Source organism: Physella acuta, unplaced genomic scaffold (genome assembly GCF_028476545.2).
Source record: "Physella acuta isolate Inbredline_101_S28 unplaced genomic scaffold, ASM2847654v3 ptg000988l, whole genome shotgun sequence".
NCBI lineage: Eukaryota > Metazoa > Mollusca > Gastropoda > Physidae > Physella > Physella acuta.
The window spans coordinates 451,251-473,329 of NW_026732505.1; the positions used below are offsets into that span (position 1 = coordinate 451,251).

The 22,079-nt window shown below is 39.3% G+C and overlaps 2 protein-coding genes across 2 annotated transcripts; one reads left to right on the plus strand and one right to left on the minus strand.

The window, feature by feature from the left end:
- The first annotated feature begins 12,367 nt into the window (after window positions 1–12,367).
- LOC131954313 (uncharacterized) lies at window positions 12,368–16,805 on the plus strand. Its single transcript, XM_059317898.1, has 6 exons — window positions 12,368–12,470; window positions 13,087–13,247; window positions 14,356–14,486; window positions 14,665–14,809; window positions 15,597–15,712; window positions 16,572–16,805. The coding sequence occupies exons 1-6, from the start codon at window positions 12,392–12,394 to the stop codon at window positions 16,624–16,626; spliced, it is 687 nt and encodes a 228-aa protein (XP_059173881.1). The 5' UTR covers window positions 12,368–12,391; the 3' UTR covers window positions 16,627–16,805.
- A 1,719-nt stretch (window positions 16,806–18,524) lies between these two features.
- LOC131954278 (prothymosin alpha-like) lies at window positions 18,525–21,764 on the minus strand. The gene is made up of 2 exons (XM_059317857.1): window positions 21,540–21,764; window positions 18,525–19,100 (listed from the first exon to the last, which is right to left on the minus strand). The coding sequence occupies exons 1-2, from the start codon at window positions 21,607–21,609 to the stop codon at window positions 18,655–18,657; spliced, it is 516 nt and encodes a 171-aa protein (XP_059173840.1). The 5' UTR covers window positions 21,610–21,764; the 3' UTR covers window positions 18,525–18,654.
- Window positions 21,765–22,079: the final 315 nt, after the last annotated feature.

Consider the following 22,079-nt stretch of genomic DNA (forward strand, 5'->3'; position numbering starts at 1 on the left):
GTAAGTAGACAAAAGTTGTGTGAGTAAGTAGACAAAAGTTGTGTGAGTAAGTAGACAAAAGTTGTGTGAGTAAGTAGACAAAAGTTGTGTGAGCAGATAGACAAACGTTGTGTGTAATTAATCTTTAAAAATGTGGAATACTGTAGTTACAGGCTGCGTGTGTATGCATGTTCTTTGAACTACGACCATTCCCTTCAAACCTAATTAATTGAATTAACAGTACAAAGAGCATGAAAAATCACAAAAAATATAAACAAAGCCTTTAATTATAGAATAATCATATTCAAGCATTTATCCTTTTATCTTGAGACCAAAAGTATGGATTAACTCATGTAACGGCCATCAATCATTGTGTTTTATGTTTTAAGCCCTAGATCAATGGACTTTCGAGTTAACATTAGCATAATCTTTGAGGATTTTAATAAACCTGGTATTACTAGATAAATACACAGATGTATATGTTACGGTCAAAGCCCGAAGTCGGCCAATGCGCGGATTGGCCGGCCAATCCGCGCATTGGCCAATATCGCCTCCCATAGGTCGGTCAAAGTCCGAAACTTTGCTTGATTTCGGCCTTTGGCCGGCCAATCCGCAGACTGGCCATGGTGGACCTGCCAAAGTCTAATTAGAAGATCATCTGGCTAAGGACGACCGAATTAGAAAATCATGAGCAGATTTTGGGTTTTTTAATGCCGTAAGGATCATGAAATTAAGTCTTTATTGATTATTAATTAAAGTAAATGACAGAAACATTCAAATTTTTTATTGTACTATAGTTTCAATCAATCAGTATTATCATTTGTTACAACAAGTTGAACTTTTATGGCATTTAGAATTACATAGCAGCTTGTTATTTTTATAATTGCAGCGATTTGTTGTGCACTTGGTTGTGCAATTGCAGCGGGGATGTAGCCTTGGCCCCCAGTCAATGATTGTGAAGATGCGATGGTTCGTAGTGATTTTTCCTCAGTGCCAACTGACGACAATAAGAGCAGTTTTTCTTGAAGAATTGAAAAATCACTTCTAGCATACAGTTGTTTTAGAACACCATGTTCCGTTCCTAATTTGTAGAAACCGCCCTCGACGCTCATGACAACTGCAATCACGCTTCGGAGATCACCGCGACCTCTGTCAACATCTGGAACACGGATGCGTACATTGTCACCCACTTCACCATCTTTAAATTTTGTATTTGATGTTTTAAGCATCTTAGCACCTTGAGTTTGCAAGCCAGTATGAGCTGCTGACCTGTGTTCCATGATGTCTTGTTTGTTGTGACACAATCTGCAGGTAATGTTCCCTCCGTACCCTTCGTCTGCTTCATTGGGTACTCCACAAATAGCATGGACATCTTTGCCACAGGATCCACAAGAATGAGCTGCACTACAATGTTTTTCACAAACTATACAGAATCTGTTGGCCACATTATTGTCACGCAACTGGTCTGAACGTTCCGCCACGCCAGCAGATGTGTTCTCAAGATCTTCCTCAGTAACTACTTTATTGAGAGCCTCTCTTGGTAGATTTGAAGTGCTAAGTCCCACTTTTGCTTTGCATCCAAACAAGGTTTCGTATGGTGATTGTTGAATTCTTTGATGAAAAGAACGATTTTTCAAAAATTTAATGAATTTGAGACTCTCAGCCCAATGAGCTGATTCATTTGTTTGCATCCATGTCATCATATTTTGAACATCTTTGTTGGCACGTTCGACTGAACCTTGGCTTTGGCTATGCCTTGGTTTTCCGTGAACTAGTTTAAGTTCAGGCCACATGTTCTTTAGTTCAGAAATAACTTGATTCACAAATTCTCTTCCATTATCTGATTGAAGCACACTTGGTGCACCAATAGTCGTGAAGATATCCAGCAGCTGGTAAGCAACTTCTTCTGCTCTTTTGGTTTCGAAAGCTCGCAACGATATGGACTTGGTTAAATGATCCTGGTAACTGATGTGACCTACTTAGGTCGAGTCATTTTTATTTTGACATTGTATAATTCCTTATATGGAATGATGGTGTAACACCTGGGGTTTTTCCATTGACTATTAAGGTGTTTGAGACATAGAAAATTTCCATTAAAATCTGATTGAATGATTCTGATCAGATGATTATCCCAACCAATGGTGACATGAGTTGAGGATAACCTCCCCTGTCACAGAAGTCTTTAATTGCCCCGCACACTCGCAACACGAGGCAGTTTATCTTGACCTGGCAGTCTACGAGGCTGTTTTACCTTTATCAGGCAGCCGTCCATATTGTCCGGCTATAGACTCTGACCATTTGAACGTGAGAGTACTTAAGACCTGTGTGTGCCTTGCTTTCTTCAGTTGATTTAGTCTTCTAGTTTAATATTACTTGTCGCTAAGTAAGTCTTGAAGCTACAGTAGTGTTGTGTGGCCTGTAGCTGTTCTTTAGACAGTGTAGAAATCTGTGATAGTGTTTTTTTCCTGCATTTTGTAAGTTGGGTTTTTGATATTTTATAGATTAAATATTTTATCTAGTTCATCTTTGTGTTCTACCACATCTGTGTTCGCTGATTAAAAGGTCGTATGTAGATTGGATGAGTGTTAATTACAATTGTATCACTAGCTTCCCTAGACATTAATTTCGAGCCCTAGTGTGTCGTTGTGTTAAGTGTTCATCCACTTAGGCCGTAAGGCATTTGCATATGACCCCGAAAAAAGAATCCGGGGACGTTCTCCTTCTATTTGGCTGATAGATAGGTTAACGTTACAAAGTGGGAGCTCGCCGAGATTTAATCTGTCGTTCCAGTGTTGGTTATATCAGTTGAATACTAAGGTTAGTTGGATTTAGTTGTTTTTATATCCAGTAGCGCAGTGGTCTTACAACGCGCGCTCAGGCTAGAGTTATCTAGGTCAAATAAGCAGACGTGTCGTCCTACATTTAGAGGTCAAGTACACGGCCCAACACGGTGTGTTAATTTAAAGGATCTAGGCTTGTTGTGATTTTCAAGTTAGGGTTATGGAGTCTTTTTTGGCTAATCCTACTTTTGAAGAGGTCGAGAAGTTGAGTAGAAAAGTTTTGGTTAGTGTTGTTAAGGAATTGAAATTGGATTATTCTGTTACACAGAAGTCAGAGGTGTTGAGAGATAAAATTGTTGTTCATTTCATTAATGAAGGAGTATTTGATGAAAGTTTGTTGGCTGGTGTGTTGCTCCGCGAGGAGAAAACTCTAGAGAAGGTAGAATTAGAAGCTAGAATTGCTTTAGAGAAGGAGAAAGTTGCTTTAGAGAAGGCTTTAAAAGAAAAGGAGTTTGAAACTAAAAGTGCTCTAGAGAAACAGGAGTTAGAGGCCAAAATTGCTTTAGATAAGAGGAGGTTGGAATTAGAGTTTGGTCAAGTTAGTGATGTCACTTCTCCGGTAGATCCAAAAAAGTTGTCGGTAGGGCAAGTGATTGCCAAATTTGGGAAATTAGTTCCTAAATTTGATGAAACAGATTTGGTCGTTTTCTTTAACTCGTTTGAGAGTTTAGCGAAGACATGTGAATGGCCCGAAACTTCCATTACTGCTTTATTGAGCTCTGTCCTTACTGGGAAAGCTGCAAAAACATACCAGGCACTCTCTCACGACGTTCAAAATAACTATAGTTTGGTCAAGACTGCCATTTTAAAGGCCTACGCACTGACGCCCGAGGCCTATCGGACAAAATTCCGAACACTCCGCAAGTTACCCACACAATCATATGTGGAATTTCTCTTTGAAAAGGAGAAAATATTCTCAAGGTGGCTACACTCTGAGGAAGTTTCTGAGTTTGAGAAACTCAGGTCACTTATCCTAAGGGAAGAATTCCTATCGTCCCTGCCTGAAGAGATACGACTACACATACTGGATAACAAGATAACTGACATCCAGAAGGCTGCTGAGTCGGCTGACACATATATGTTGGTGCATAAGAAACCACCAGTGTCAGGAAACCGCCTCAACCCCGTGCTTCCCCTTTTTGGCAGCAATCATCCTGTTGGCCAACATTTGAAGGCATCACAGTCCAGAGAGAAACCAAGATCAACTCTCAATCATCGAGCAGTATGCCAGTTCTGCAAAAGGGCTGGGCATCTTGTCAAGGACTGTTACAAACGTCTTCAGAATAACAGAGAGGTGGTGCGTACTTCCGCGCACTATGCTCTATCCCCTCGAGCAGCCAGTTCAACTATGAACTCTAGAATTCTAAAGGACTCTAACCCTAAGTGTCCGCAAGAAGGTAGTCAAGTCTCCACACATTATGTGCAGTCACATTTTGACTGTTCTCGCCACCATCCAGTTTCTTCCGAGTCTACCGATCTCGAGGGATCGAGAAAAGTTGACTTTTCATCTTTTATTGCCGAAGCCATCATTAGCAAACCAGGTGACCCGTTGTCTCAGAAGAATATCACCGTCCTAAGAGACACAGGAGCGTCACAATCACTCCTTTTGAAAAGTTCAATGGACATTACACCTGAGACGAACACCGGAAGGATTTCCATTATCCAGGGAGTGGGGACAAAATCTACTGTCGTCCCTCTACACAAGTTTGCCCTGAAACATCATCTCGTCGAAGGTGAGGTCATTTTAGGTGTGATAGATAGTATTCCAGTCCCAGGAGTACACCTACTTCTAGGGAATGACCTTGCGGGAAGCAAAGTATACCCCTGTACGGTTTCAGACCCTTTGTCAACAGTTCCAGATAATGATTATGAACTGTATCCTGCATGTGCGGTGACAAGAAGCCAGACCAAGCAATTGGCTGACACAACGTCTGAACCACACCCGCCATCATCGTCAAGAAATTCGACTCCCAAACTGGAGTCTATGCTTCCAGAAAACACAAGCTTGGGCTTACCCCTGAGAATATCTCAGGAAGACATCATTAAAGCTCAACAAGTCGACGCGGAACTCAAAGCAGCGGTCGAAAAATCTCTATCATCTGACGATGGAGAATATTTCGCCGAGAACGGCCTCTTCTTTCGTCGCGCTATACCAGTGATTGCCTCACCGGCCGAACCATGGTTGGGTAAAAACCAGCTGTGGATCCCTCCACCTTATCGGCAAGAAATACTTAAGCTGGCACATGACCATCCAATGTCAGCGCACCCAGGTGTCACTAAAACGACGGCGAAGATCAAAGAACTGTTCTTTTGGCCCAAAATGAGAAAAGATGTGTCGCGTTACTGTAGAAGTTGCACGAACTGTCAGTTGGCCGGAAAGCCAAACCAGACAATTCCTAAGGCCCCTTTGAGTCCGATTCCTGTATTAGAAGAACCTTTTTCTAAAATCGTCATGGACTGTGTAGGTCCCTTGCCTAAAACCAAGGCGGGCAACGAGTACCTACTTACCTTTATGTGTTCAAGTACCCGTTTTCCCGAGGCGATTCCCTTACGGAACATTAAGGCAAAGACTGTAGTCAGAGCCATGACCCGGTTCTTCACTACCTTTGGATTACCTAGAATCGTGCAAACAGATCAAGGCAGCAACTTCACCAGTCACCATTTTCAGGGAGCACTAGCCAAGCTAGGCGTTACCCACATCACCAGCTCAGCCTACCACCCTCAGTCTCAAGGCGTACTTGAGCGGTTCCACCAAACCCTCAAAACCATGCTAAGGACATTCGCTAATAGTAACACCCAATGGGATGAGTCTGTTCCTTGGATTATTTTCGCCGCGAGGGACTGTGTCCAGGACTCTTTAGGCTACTCGCCTTTTCAACTTGTGTTTGGACATTCTGTCCGTGGCCCCCTGAAGCTGATACACGAACGTTGGACAGGTACCAGTGATCATCCAGTGGAAAACTTCGACGATTTTCACGTTCGACTGAAAGCCGTGTGCGAAATGGCTCACAAGAACTTAAGTAAGGCCCAAGTGAGAATGAAAGGACTGTATGATAAGAGTTCTTGTAAACGAACATTCAATCCAGGCGACAAAGTTCTTGTGTTAGTGCCTAATCTGAACAATGCGTTATCCTTGAGATATTGTGGACCCTTTACTGTGCATTCAAAATTAAGTGATTTGAACTATGTTGTCAATACGCCCGACAGAAGAAAGAAACAGACAGTGTATCATGTTAACTCACTGAAAAAGTATTATGATAATTGTAACAATTTTCAATCCACAGCTAAAATTACTTTACCTGTATGTTCAAATGTTTCTGATGATGTGATACATGATAAATTGAAACCCCCAAAATTGGTAAATTCTTCCTTTTTAGATAATTTGAATGTCCACCTTATGCATTTGTCCACAGAGGAAAGCCATAGATTGTCTCAGTTATTTGAGACATTTCCCTCTATTTTTGGGGATGTCCCCAAAGAAGCGAAGGTTCCACCTCATGATGTAGACGTTGGTGACGCAAAACCCATTAAACAACACCCCTATAGAGTTAACCCGGAAAAAGCTGCTTTGATAAAAGATGAAATTGATTATATGCTCAAGAATGATATCATTGAGCCCAGTTTCAGCAACTGGAGTTCCCCATGTCTCCTAGTCCCGAAAGACGGTGGATCTTTCAGGTTTGTGACCGACTTTAGGAAGGTGAATGCGATCACCAAAGCTGATTCCTATCCTTTACCTCGGATAGAGGACGTTATTGATAAAGTTGGTCAGGCTAAGATAATTTCCAAAATTGATTTACTTTCAGGATACTGGCAAATCCCCTTATCTGACCGTGCAAAAGAAATATCTGCTTTTGTAACCCCTAATGGTTTTTATAGATACAAACGTATGCCCTTTGGTATGCGAAATGCTGGTCAAACTTTCCAGAGGGTCATTAACTCTGTCATTGCTGACATAGACCAATGTGAGGCCTACATAGATGATATAGTTGTATTTTCTAATACTTTTGAAGAACATATTGTTCAGTTGACTAACCTTTTTAGAAAATTGTCTGAAGTGAATTTTACTGTAAACTTACATAAAAGTGATTTCTGTAAAGCTTCAATTACCTATTTGGGTTACCAAGTGGGAACGAACCAAGTTCGGCCCATTGAAGCTAAAGTAGATGCTATTGTAAGGTTACCACCTCCCAAAAATTGTAAAGAAATCAAAAAGTTCCTTGGGATGGCTGGTTACTATAGGCGGTTCTGTCAAAACTTTTCAGCTATTGCTGAACCTCTTACTGCATTATTGAAAAAGGGTGTTGAGTTTGAATGGTCAGATAAATGTCAAGAAGCTTTTTTAACCATTAAGTCATTTTTATCAAATGCTCCTGTTATGGCTGCACCAAATTTTAGCAAGCCCTTTAAACTTGCCATTGATGCTAGCAACTTAGCCATTGGCTCAGTCCTATTTCAAGAAGACAACATGGGAATTGACCATCCCATTGCCTTTTTTTCCAGGAAGTTAAATGAGAACCAAAAGAATTATTCTACTATTGAAAAAGAAGCTTTAGCTTTGGTTTTATCATTACAACATTTTGAAGTCTATGTCTCTTCTTCAACCAATCCAGTCAGAGTGTTTTCTGACCATGATCCCCTGAAATTTACCTCTAAGTTAGGACAGACAAATCAAAGAATATTGAGATGGTGCTTATATTTCCAAAATTTTAATCTGGAAATTTCACACATTAAGGGTAGTGATAATGTTGTGGCTGATTGTTTGTCAAGGATGTAAAATCTTGTTGTACACATTGATCATGTGACAGGCTTTGTGGTTCATTAGGACCATAAACAGGTTTTGTTTGAGTGTCACTCATATGAAAATGAGTGGTGTGAGTTTTGAATTTTTTTTAAAATTCCAATCCTGTTGAATATTTGGTTTATTTTCAGGTGAACCTTAATTAAAGGTGGTTTTTGATTCTATGTAATCTTTTATAATAATATGTCTCATATGACTCAATTGATATTGTAGCTAGTCATTGAAATAAAGGTCTTACCCTGGCGGGTTTACCACTTTTAATATCCTCATGGAAAAATTGTAATACCCTTTTTTGAGGGATTTTGATGTATAATTACTTTTTGAAGGGTTACTCCCCTTTCACCAATTGTAAAAGTTGGAGTTACTTCCCTTTTATGTTCAGGGATATTTTCATCTGGTATTATGATTTTGATTGCTTACATTTGTAAAACATTTTTTTTTTATTTTCATTGTCAGATTGGTTCCTTATGTATGTTTTTGTGGAACCTATCTGTCACTTCCAAAAAGGGAGGGGATGTGACCTACTTAGGTCGAGTCATTTTTATTTTGACATTGTATAATTCCTTATATGGAATGATGGTGTAACACCTGGGGTTTTTCCATTGACTATTAAGGTGTTTGAGACATAGAAAATTTCCATTAAAATCTGATTGAATGATTCTGATCAGATGATTATCCCAACCAATGGTGACATGAGTTGAGGATAACCTCCCCTGTCACAGAAGTCTTTAATTGCCCCGCACACTCGCAACACGAGGCAGTTTATCTTGACCTGGCAGTCTACGAGGCTGTTTTACCTTTATCAGGCAGCCGTCCATATTGTCCGGCTATAGACTCTGACCATTTGAACGTGAGAGTACTTAAGACCTGTGTGTGCCTTGCTTTCTTCAGTTGATTTAGTCTTCTAGTTTAATATTACTTGTCGCTAAGTAAGTCTTGAAGCTACAGTAGTGTTGTGTGGCCTGTAGCTGTTCTTTAGACAGTGTAGAAATCTGTGATAGTGTTTTTTTCCTGCATTTTGTAAGTTGGGTTTTTGATATTTTATAGATTAAATATTTTATCTAGTTCATCTTTGTGTTCTACCACATCTGTGTTCGCTGATTAAAAGGTCGTATGTAGATTGGATGAGTGTTAATTACAATTGTATCACTAGCTTCCCTAGACATTAATTTCGAGCCCTAGTGTGTCGTTGTGTTAAGTGTTCATCCACTTAGGCCGTAAGGCATTTGCATATGACCCCGAAAAAAGAATCCGGGGACGTTCTCCTTCTATTTGGCTGATAGATAGGTTAACGTTACACTGAGTATAAACTTGTATTTGCCGTCTGGGTTACTTTGCATATCTATAAGATCTACTTGGCATCTTGAGTTAAATTCTTTAAATATCAAAGGTTTGGAAACAAGACCTTTCTTGGGATTAGACAATTTTGTCTGACAAGGCTTGCACAACCGAAGATACATAGTAATGATTTCTTTGGTGATATTTTTGTACTTTCTCTTGGGCTCTTTTTCCATCCTCGTGGATGCTATACAAACAAGAGCTAAACAATACGTTACTCACAGTGAAACCGCACCCAGAATAATGAAAACGCGATCACAACTTAGTCTAGATAGAACATTGGCCCCCGTAAGCACTTCGGACTTTGGCCAGTACGTCCCGGCCAGTGCGCGCATTGGCCGGCCAATGTACGAAATACGATCTTAGTTCTAAGTTCTTCGGGCTTTGGCCAAGAGAGCCGGCCAATCCGCGCATTGGCCGGCCAATCCGGGGTTTGGCCGCACTTCGGGCTTTGACCGTAACATATATACAATTCTTGCATGTTTCTAACTGGGTATAGCTACTAGTCGCATGATTACGTAACACATTTTCCGAGTAATGGTGTCTAACAATTTTCATTTAAGAACAGCAGACGACCAAGATCAGGAAGTTCCAAGTATGACAATATAGGCCCTACTAATGTTTTTTTGCTTTTTTTTCAAATTGTATGTTATATTGGTGTTTACATTTTATAAACACGTATTTTAATTTACATCAACGGAAATACGCTGAACCCTTTTTAAAACTTCTCTGCGTTTTCAAATAGCGTTCAATAGTAAATATTATTTTATTCAGAATGCATTTCCTTATCTGTCAGCATCAGAGTTTCTTCCAGGAATCTCCTCGAAAAAAAATTTACCCCCCCCCCCCCCCGAACGAAATGAAATTTACATAATTTATATAGAAAATATGTACTTTTAACAGTGTCCGCCCCCCCCCCCCCAAGGAAGTCTACCGCCACCCCCCCCCCCCCCCCCAAAATTTTTAAGTGCACCCCCCCCCCCCCCCCCCGGAGAAAAAAGTCTGGAAGAAACAAGAAACACTGGTCAGCATTCATTAATTAGACCCAAGTGACTTCGTTTTTTTAGTTATTAGCTTCCTACGTTTGGGCCTGTACTGGACGGTGGGGTACGAGAAGGGTGGAAGATAAGCCTTGTGTGAACTGAAAGACTGAAGTAAACGATACAGTAATCAAAACGATATCCAAGCCAGTTAGTCGGAGTTTGCCGTGCTGAGGCCTGTCTGGCTATTGGAGACACCTCCTGAGCCGTAAAGAAAGACAAAAAATGCATTAGTTTCTAAAATGGATTGGGAACAGTGTTTCTTCCAGACTTTTTTCCCCGGGGGGGGGGGGGGCACTTGAAACTTCCCGGGGGGGGGGTTAGAATTTTTTCGGGGGTTGGGGGGGTGTAAGAAATGCCTGGAAGAAACTCTGATTGGGAAAGTCCTATAGTTATATTAATTAATTACTAATTTTATCAGAACAGAGGTAGCTAAAATACTTTAGTCTGTTTTGTGCAAAACATTTGTATGTTTTATTTATGAATAAATATCGTTTTATATATAAAGCTATTTATTTCAAATAAAAATAACATTTATTCACCTAATCCTAATTAAAAGCCATTATATTGAAATAAAATGTTAGTGACTCATTAAAAACTGGAAAGTTTTGTTAATTGTAACTTTTGGCTCAATAGGTTGTTGACCCTGACAGAGTGCATTGTATACATTTCATTTATGGCACACTATTCGGTATCCTAGTAAAGGAAATAACAGAAGAAGAAATAAAAAATTTACTACACCATCAAATTTTATTTTCTATATCAACTCCGTATTTACGAACTATCTTTATGGTTTAGTTTATAGCATTTGTGTTAATAATATATTTGAATCCGATAGCAGATAAGATTATATATACAAACGAAAAGCAAAATAACGTAATACTAAACTTAAAAAATTGGTTGAATTTTTAAATTAAAATCATGAGTGTAGTTCTATAAAAGCTTACATATACCTTTTTAAGAGACTTATTATCTCCCCTACTATAGCTGTCAGATTGTGTTTTTTTTACCAAGACTTCACTTGTTATATATTACGGGCCGACCCGCGGCATATCATACGCCGCTATTTAGTTGTTTTTTCTACTATTCAGTAATTCATAACTTGTGAATTTGACAGTACCAACGCTGCCACTGAAAATATTTCTTTAAAACACTATAAGTAGCTCGTTAAGGACGATAACCCCCCCCTCCTTCCCCCCTCCGATAAAGTAAACTCCACTTAGTCCCCCCCCCCACCCCCTTCCCCCTACGTTTAAAATCGTTTCAAACTAAATTATCTGCCCCTAATAGTCGTCACTAAACCCGGCTCTGCTTGTAAACATTTATTTAGCGTGAACCACAGCTCACCAGACCATGTAGGGGTGGGGGTGGTAGGGAGCGCGTTTACAGCTTGTTTTCTAGCGTCTCCCAGAAGAGAATCATATATATAGATACAGAAAAGGGTTCAACACACAAAGTAGGTAAACATTCAAATACACAAGGAGAGCTGGCAGTTATCTTTTTACACGATTGTATCAACGGAATAATTTTAAATTATAGTTAAAAATATTTTAGAATATATAGTGTATTTAAATATCTCTAAAAATCTGTTATGCGAACATGTAGATACTATGTATATGGCAAGAAGACAGACGTGTTAGAAGGTAGACCGACATTTTTTTTTCAGTAGCTACAAAAAATGTGTGGTCATGCAGACAAACATTATGTGAGAAGTACACAATAGATGTGATAATAGGAAGACAAAAGTTGTGTGAGTAGGTATACAAAAGCAGTGTTTCTTCCAGGATTTTTTTCTCCGGGGGGGGGGCACTTGAAATTTTCGGGGGGGGGGGGGGGGGGGACGACGAAGACACACTGTTAAATGTACATATTTTCTATATAAATTCCATTTCGTTCGGGGGGCGGTAGACTCCCCCCCCCCCCCCCCCCCCCCAGAAGAGATGCCTGGAAGAAACTCTGTACAGAAGTTGTGTGAGAAGGTAGACAAAAGTTGTGCTACAATGTACACACATGCTGTGTTTATGTTCATGTGCTTTGAATTACGACAAGTAGCTTAAAAATATGATATCCAGGATAAACAAACAAAGAAGATGAAAGATAGTGACTAATACAATCTAAACCGATGATGATAGATAAATCATAATATCTAAACCTGTATAATGTTATCTTCAGACGAGGATTAACTGATGTGCATGATTTCAGCTAACAGGTTTTCAAGCTAAACCCTTGAAAGAATGGAGGTTAATGTAATCAGAAATTACAAGTATTAGCTTAATGGTTTAGTATTGTAATAACCCAATAGGTAAAAAATACTGACACGTAAGCTATATAACTCACAAGTTTCTAGCTGGGTGTAACTACTCGCCACAAACGTACACAACAAACTGCCGAGAATGGTGTTTATTTGGTGTCTGACAGTCTTCATGCTTCTATCCTGCAGCACAGCAGACGACCAAGTTCCAGAAGATCCAGGTAGGTCAGGATCTCGTGGGTACCGAGTTGACAAGCGGTAGACCGCACGCAAGTTTAGCCGAAAGTCGCGAGTCTATAGGTCATTTCGTGAGCAAACTGCCTATTTTGTCCAAACAAAGTGATGAGATTCATATGGGGAGGAAGTTAAAGTCTGACCGAAACTCACGTGTTAAGGTGATGGTAACTTTTAAGGTGCTGGTAACTTGATAGAAGAACTGCTCGAGTTTTAACCCTGTTCCTGTCTACTTGGTTAATGAACACTAGCTTGAGCCGACATTAACCTTGTAGGAGGGAGGGGGAGAGAACAGAATCTTTCCTATTCCCAATGCATATGTTTCTATGTTTGCTATGGGTTGCTTGCAGTTTATAATAAAAAGGAAAGTAGAGAATCCCCTTTAGAGCTAGCGGTCCATTGAGCGATGCTAACATGAGAGGTACCCATCAGGGCTGGGTGGAGGTTCTACTAACTTGGACCCGGTTTCGAACTCGAGACTTTCGGTTTTGCAGACTAGCACTCTAACGCATTAGGTCAAGCCGTCTCATATATTTTAAAATAATGAACTTTTATTTCCGCCAATTGAAAGCAGATAAAAATACGAAATGTCTTTGTTCCCAGAATACTCTGAAGCCTTTTTAAAACTTCTCTACGTTTTCAACGGGAATTTTTCCGACCATCGTCTCGTGGATGCTTACAAGAGCATCGATGACCCTGACCTTTACGTGCCAAAACTTGGGTACCTGACGATAATGCCAGTAGAGGTCACAGCGTTAGCGCCGGTAGGTTTGTTTTTTTGTTCTGATGACGATTATCGGTTAGGGTCTTTTAGATTTTATGTCCGTGAAAATCATAACTTTTAAAATTTATAAAAGGTAGACGTGGTCGGGCTCATAAAACTTTTGGTTGCTTAATCAAACAGTCCGGACTTAGGGCTGATGAGGCTGGATGCAACAACTAGTGTTTCTTTCAGACTTTTTTCTCCAGGGGTGGGTGGGGGGCACTTGAAATTTTCGAGGGGGCGGACTAAAAATTTCGGGGGGGGGGTACGAATAGGGCGGACATTGTTAAAAGTATATATTTCCTATACAAATTCCATTTCGTTCGGATGTCGGTAGACTTTCTTCGGGGGGGGGGGGGGGAGGGGGGGGAGGGGCTCCGAAATTCTGGCAACAACCCATCTATGAGATCAAATTTCAACATCAAGAGATATATATCTTGTAGTTTGTTCTCGGATGTTGTTACGACCCGATCTACCTAGACATTTCGATCTAGGAGGGGAAGTAGACAAGAATATAAATTGAACTTTTTGCCTTTATGTGTTTTTAGGGGAACCTCTTATAATTCTTCTTGTTCGATCTTTGTTAAGTTAAATGGGATTTCCTCCAACCTTATTAAATATAACGTGTAAAAATGTCATGCTCCATATGGCTCTGTGACACCTATTTTAGCCTTCTTTTCTTTTTGGATTTGCTTCCGTAGCCTTTTTGTCCATTCAAGAACAAACAATAAGATAACAGTAGTTTCATGTTGCAGTTTTCTTACCTAGCTGTGTTGCAGTCCCCGACTATTGAGCCTCGTTTGCCCTTGAATAGGAGAGATTACTTCCGGATTATTTTTGTAGAGTTTGATATCGTTGTTCATCAATCTAAATGTCAAATAACGTTGTGATAAGCAACCATGCATTCTATTGGTCAGACGCATGATCAATAACAAGTCAGCAAATAAAACAAACGTATCGATATTTGACGACACAGTTTACCTGTAATTGTGATCTAATAGGGCTGGTAAGTAGGTCACCAACCAGCTCTACGGCTCAATAAAACCCGCATGAGCCATAGAACTGGTCGGTGACCTACTTACCAGCCCTATTTCTCCGCAACCTTTCAGGCGGTGACCTACTTATTGGAAGAGTATTGGGAAAACTCTCTAATCCGTCGACAGTTCTGCATACTATGGGAAGAAGAGAACAATCAGATCTACCTTCAAACTTTCAACATCACCTCTCCTCCTAACGACATGTAGGTTTTCAATTCAAGTATTGGCTACTATAGTGAATTAATCTTACGCATATTTTCTAAGTGATAAATAATTATTGATATTCATAATTATATTTATTGTTTATAATATATATATATATATATATATATATATATATATATATATATATATATATATATTTAATTGTTAACTAAATAGGTCCAAGCCTTTCACACTTGGCCAAGTCAAGAAGTTGACTTTTGATGACTTGGTCACAAGAGATGACTGTAAGGTCACGTTTACACGTAAAGGGACAAACACATTTACAGCCATCTGGCCTGACTGTAAAGCCCAGTATGATGGGGTAAGTAGACGGGACGTCGTGGTCAAATAGTAGACAGAGTTTCTTCCAGGCATCTCTTCGGGGGGGGGGGGGGGTCGAAGCCCCCCCCCCCCCCCCCGAAAAATTTTTACCGCCCCCCCCCCCCCGAACGAAATGAAATTTATATAATTTATATAGAAAATATATACTTTTAACAGTGTCCACCCCCCCCCCCCCCTGAAGAAAGTTTACCGCCGCCCCCGAAGATTTCAAGTGCCCCCCCCCGGAGAAAAAAGTCTGGAAGAAACACTGATAGTAGAGCGTTTGACTGCTAGCCCGCATGTCTTGGGTTCGGATCTCGGTTCAGAGTTATGAATGTGGGACTTTACCTGCGTTAAGTTGTAGAAAGTAAAGGCGGCTGCGCATAGTGCTGACCACAACTTCCCTTCATATGCCGAGGTCAAGAAACATGATCGCTACTTCTTCAACTTAATAGATAACTAGGTTTAAAAATTTAAGTTTATTTAATGACAATAAATCTTCTTAAAACATTTTTACGTGACTGGGTTATTTAACAAGGAAAAAAGCTCACAATTTACAATATGTTTATTTGAACAACATCTTTAGGCATTAAAAAGTCAATACATTTTACACCGAAGTAAAACAAAAAGCAGTATGTTAAAGCAATATTAACGAAATCCATCTTTCAAGTGTACTTTGATAGATATTTTAAAGACAAACATTCATTACAAAGATTTCGGTTGACAGACCTTGTCAAACAACCTTCTTTATCCATGGTTAAGTTGGTAGATCATATTTTATTCTACAGGTTTTGCCACACTACATCGCGACCTTTTCTTGCAACTCTATGGTGGTCGTCGCGAACAACCCCGATTCTGTCGACTACCTTGCTGTACCTGTATCAGCTACCAGAGAAGGCCCCAGGTAAGAAAAATGTTTTCTGAAGTCTATTCTCCCTTCCCTCGAAACTTGAGCATGTGTATCAACCCCCTTCTTCTAAAGCCCTGAAAATATGTCGTCGCCTCCCCCTCCCCTGAAGCCCTGAAAATATTTCATCGCCTCCCCCTCCCCTGAAGCCCTGAAAATATTTCATCGCCTCCCCCTCCCCTGATCCGGAGCATGTGTATCGCCCCCATTCTCCTGAAATCCTGAAAACATGTGTATCGCCCCCTTCTCCTGAAGTCCTGAAAACATGTGTATCGCCCCCTTCTCCTGAAGTCCTGAAAACAAGTGTATCGCCCCCTTCTCCTGAAGTCCTGAAAACATGTGTATCGCCCCCTTCTCCTGAAGTCCTGAAAACATGTGTATCGCCCCTTCTCCTGAAGTCCTGAAAACATGTGTATCGCCCCCTTCTCCTGAAGTCCTGAAAACATGTGTATCGCCCCCTACTCCTGAAGTCCTGAAAACATGTTTATCGCCCCCCTTCTCCTGAAGTCCTGAAAACATGTGCATCGCCTCCAAACCCCCTTGCCCCAGAATATGTGTATCGACCTCCCCACTTGAAGCCCTGAAAACGTATATCCCCCCCCCCACACACACACACAGTCCTCCCCTGCAGCCCTGGAGGCATTTGAACTCCCAACCTTCCAATTTACGAAACAAAAATAAGTGAAAAAGATAAAGACAGGTGCACAAGAGGCAGTAGAGCGGAACATCGTGTACCAGGAAACCCCTAAAATTTAATTTAAGGGGGCATGCTAGTATCTGAGTAGTGAAGAAGTTATATTAGACTGGTAAACGATGCCAATGAACTAGCCAATTATAATTATACCTTTTCTTACAGGTTTCCTTTCCCAACGTACCTGAAGAAAGTTGAAGAGAATGTTACCTGTCCATAAAATCTGTCTACAGGCCAACAAATTGAGAAAACATGTTTTAGAATTAAAAAAAACAACTGGACCAATTATATCAGTATTATTAATATACGAGCTGACCAGCGCCGTAAGCTTACGTCGCTATTTAGTTGTTTTATGTTCTGCTTTTCAGTAATTCATCATTTGCTAATTCAACTCTACCCTCCCTTCCCCTTCCCTCAACGGCCCCGTGAAAGCAGCCGTCCGTGACGACAATTTACAGACGACAATGAAAAGATCAAGGGGAACTTCTTACCTCTCCTTAGTTTCAAATAGTTTAAAAGCTGAATTATATATCTCTAATAGCCGTTACTAATTCGACCCGGCTCGACGATTGTAAACATTTGGCGTGAACCTTAGCTCACCAGACTGGTGCGGGTGTGGGTGGTAGCGTAATGTTCTGCTGTGCATTCGTGGAAAGCGAGAGAGGGGGCGGGAGGAGGGTTAGATAGTCGGCTTGCATGTCTTGCACATGAAGAGAATTATATATATAGACATAATGTAATTATTTAGAAACATTAACATGAATGATGATTTAAAGGCCTTAAAACTTCTTCCGAGACAAAGTTTAGACTTTAAACGGCAAAGGAAATAATACAGACAAAGTTTTATAGAAGAAACCCATTACACAATTGCTGCTACAAGAAAACTTGACGATTTCACTTAATTTAGCTGATTTTTACAGAAATTAATATATACAGTAATTAATATAGAACTAACAATAAGAAAAAGTCACATTCATGACTTTAAGCAATCCATGATGGCGGCCATTCAACATCCAAATGTCAAATGTGTCTATTCTTTTCTTTGTACTATGTTTAATTTATTATGTCAGTTTAAGGTTCTGATCATACAAATATCAACTAGATTTACACATGGACAAAGAAATGGAATGTCGCTTACAGTCTTTAAATTAAGCATGAATTGTGAAGACTTCGAACTTATCGGTCAAACTGCTACTAATTTAATAAAATTATTTCATTTTTAAATAGTGGGACGTCGTGCTCTGACGATAGAGCGTACGACTGTTAACCTGAAAGTCTCGAGTTCGGATCGCGATTTCGACTCGTTATGACTTCTTTAGATCCATTCATGGAAAGTTCATTGTGTGAGAATTCAGACAAAATGTGTGCGAACAGGTAGACAAATGCTCACAAATGTGTCTCCATTACAAGCTACAGAATGCAACGGATCATTTAGAATCTCATGAGGACCACATCTGTTGGGTGTCTCAGTTTTGGTACCCATGTACTGAGGGGTCTGCACTGGTTACAGACGGGGAGACAGGTACCTCAACCCCCGTGGTTATACGATTCCTAGGGAGATTGTTAGACAGGTACCTCAACCCATGCTGTTATACGATTACTGGGGAGATTGTTAGACAGGTACCTCAACCCCCGCAGTTATACGATTACTGGGGAGATTGTTAGACAGGTACCTCGACCCCCGCAGTTATACAATTCCTAGGGAGATTGTTAGACAGGTACCTCAACCCATACTGTTATACGATTACTGGGGAGATTGTTAGACAGGTACCTCAACCCCCGCAGTTATACGATTACTGGGGAGATTGTTAGACAGGTACCTCGACCCCCGCAGTTATACAATTCCTAGGGAGATTGTTAGACAGGTACCTCAACCCATACTGTTATACGATTACTGGGGAGATTGTTAGACAGGTACCTCAACCCCCGCAGTTATACGATTACTGGGGAGATTGTTAGACAGGTACCTCAAACCCCGCAACATTTCTGGAGCACTCAGATGTAATAACATTAAAACAACGACTAGAATTAGTTAAACTACGCAAACAGTTTTAAAATGAATTTTTTATTAAGAAAATTACAAAGGAAGAAATAAAAAAACAACCAATTGAATAAATCAAAAGAAACTGTTTTTTTTTAAATTTTTACTTATCTCTGAAATGATTAAAATATATTAATACACATTGAATAAAGCTTTTAGAACAGTTGAGCTAGCTTTTGGTTAATAAACGTTAAATTGCATCGTATTTTACGCAGGTAAAACTTCCACATCAGCTGAATCGTCTTCTTCTTCGTACTCTGGGTATTCTGCGGATTCGTCATCTTCAGATTCTAAGTCACGTTTTTCCAAATCATCGGTTTCGTCTGATTCTCCAGATTCGGAATCTTCTGATTCTGAATCGCCCGATTCGTTTTCTTCTGATTCTGAGTCACGTTTTTCCAAATCATCCGATTCGTCTGATTCTCCTGATTCGGATTCTCCTGATTCTGAATCTCCTGAATCGTTTTCTTCTGATTCCAAATCACGGAATCCTAATCCCCTTTTTTCGTTTTTTTCTGTTTCGTAGTCTTCGTTTTCATATTCCGGGTATTCGTATTCTCCTGTTTGGTTATTCTCTGAATCGTATTCTTCGTATTCATATTCCGGGTATTCGTAATCTTCTTGACGTTTCACCTCATGATCAGCCTTTCTACCTGTGTAAGTAAAAGAGCAAATTTAACAAACGGTGATAGTATTGAGAAAGAGGAAGAGAGATGTATACAGAGATAAAATGAGTGAGTGATAACATGTATGAAAATGGTTAAGTACGAGAGAAGGAATGCTGTTGGTTGTTTGCCAGAAAACAACATCCAAATGTCGATTGTGGTCGGGTGGTAGAGCGCACGACTGCTAGTCCGAAGGTCTCGGTTTGGTCGCGAAGAGCAATCGGGCAAACGGTCACAGGAGTTAGCCTTTCGAGCTTTCGGGGGTGTTCAGCTTGAGTGATGTCACACTTTTGCATTATAAAAAAGCAACGTTAGAAAACGAGTTTTAGCCGTTGTTTCGCGTTTTAGAAAAACTGTGTTGATTAATTGTCATAGAAATTTATTAAAATATTCTATGTTAACAGAATTGAGACAAGATTTTGGCAAGATATCGATGTTTCAAGAAAGATTAACCTGCGATTTTTAAAGGGGATTGTAGGACGAGATGTGACGTCATTTGGGGGGGGGGGGGGGATCTAGCTTTATGTGACGATGTGTGACGGAGGGGAGGGGGGAGGTAAAAATAGTCGAAAAAAGCGTGATGTCAGGCCAGAAGTATAAACACTATGACGAATTAGCTCTTCAGAAATGTATTGTTTTTTAACATTAACTTCCGTTTCAATCTAAAACGCCTCAATTCAACGGTTTCGTTTATTTTTAGTCTTACTACGGTAGAAAAAAAAAAATATTTAAAGCTAGAAAAATATTGAGGCAGATTCTTCAATTATCATCTAAAAAAAAAACAACCTAAGTTTGCCTCCTCGAAAGCATTTACTCTAATTAGTTTTAAAGACTTAAATGCACAACTAACAACGTGAGTGATACAGAAATTTCTGTCTTGAATTGGAAAACGCAAATTTGAATGCTGCACCATAATGCTCCACCCACTACCTTTCAAACAACTTATTAAAATATTCTTTAATAAGGCATATCTAGAAATTAAAACTAATATTTGAAAACAAAGCTATTATATTAGGGGGGAAAAAATTCAATTTTTAGTTAATATTTTAAATAAACCGGGAGCGATCTCCCCTAAACTTTCTCGAATATTCTTTTATAAAAAAAAACAGGGGATGGGAACTCGGGATACAGACATGAATTTTAATCCATTTTAAATACTTAAACTTTTTAAAATAGAATAAAATCTCGTAGAAAAAAGAATTGCACACCTGTGAACGCCAAATAAAACGTGCATAATAGTGCGGAATATTATTAGTACTTTATAAATTTACATTCATTTTTTTTTGAGAAATCGGAAATAGCGTAAATTAGTACTTTCAATCAACGGAAATTACTCAAAATTTGACAGAAGGTAGAACATTAGATCTTTTACTTACATGTGAAATTTCATTTATCTATCTGAAATAGTACTCAAGTTATAGGCTTTTCAAAAATTCAAAGTAGAAAAAGTACCAATACCGGTTATCGGAAATCGCTCAAAAGTTGATCAGGATCTACGATTTTGATAAAATACTTATATATGAAATTTCATCAACCTAGCTGTAACGGTACTCAAGTTATCGTGTTTACACACAGACACACGGACACACAGACATACGGACAGAATTGCAAAGTCCAGTTTTAACGACTCGATAACGCATAAAACGCCAAAATGTTTATATATTTGTATTTATAATTTTTGCCTGATTAAAATAAGACCTCTATACTTCGGATGTGATGAAGGACTGAGGAGTAAAACGGTGAAAACTGTCAAAATTTCATGTTATTTTTGTGAACGATTACAATACTTTCTCTATACTTCGTATATACGAGAAAGTAAAAATTGCATAAAAAACGTTTCAATAACAAGCTTTTATGTAATAATACACTAAAATGGAGAAAATAAATGATTTTCTTTAAATACAAAATGATGCACAACTATTTAAATTACTATAAAGAAAAGCGTCAGTCACTATATTATCTATTGGATACCTTTACAAATATTTAGGAAGAGGCCCACGCTTTTTTAATAGTAATTTAATAGTAATTTAAACAACAGTGCATTATTTTATGTTTAAAGAAAATAGTTTATTTTCTCCTTTTTAGTGCATTATTATTAAAACGGTTTTTTAAATGAATTTTTTGGTCGCATGACTAAACACTAGTGTGCACTAAATGAACATGATATTGAGGTATAATAGTGCTGAGAGAGTAGTAAAAGACAGTCTGCTAATTTCAGAAATTTTTAATTAATTGATAAAAAATTAATTGGGCATCCTTTTAAATTAAATACTATGTCATATTGTATTGTCTTTAAATCTAGACCCACGTGCCAACTTTGTCAGTTAGAAGTGTCCGAAATTTCGCTCGCCCGTTTCGATCTATGACGACAAAGGAAGCAAGTTGAATAAAAGCTTGTAATAATTATTTTAAAAAAACTCACATTACCCAAATTGAAAGCGTAACCGCTTGCGACGGCTACGAACAACACCACAAAGAACATCTTGAAGTTTGCCATGGTTAAGCAGAAGCTTTAATGAAACGGTTTTTCGAATCAGACCAGGATTTATACAAAACGTCATGAGAATCAAATTGTGCCACGTGTCGTGTTGGGGTAAGTTGATACAACATGAAGACGTATCAAATGATGTTGGTATGCTGAGAAAGGGAAATACGGCGCGATTAAAATAAGAGTTGCCGTTCTTGTGGTGATACGGGATGAAAGAAAGAAATCAATGTTAATGTTGCGAAATAGCATAGCTTGCATAAGCAACGTGGCAATTCAGTAGTTTTGTTTAGAGTTATAATTAGTAGGAGTTATACATACGCTACGCGCTGTGATTTAGTTTTGGTTATACCCGTTTTAATGTCTAAGTTGCCGTCTTAGGGGACATCCATAAATGACGACACGCTTTTTTGGACGATTTTTACCTTCCCCCTCCCCTCTGTCACACATCTAAAAATGACGTCACACCGCAGTCTACCCCC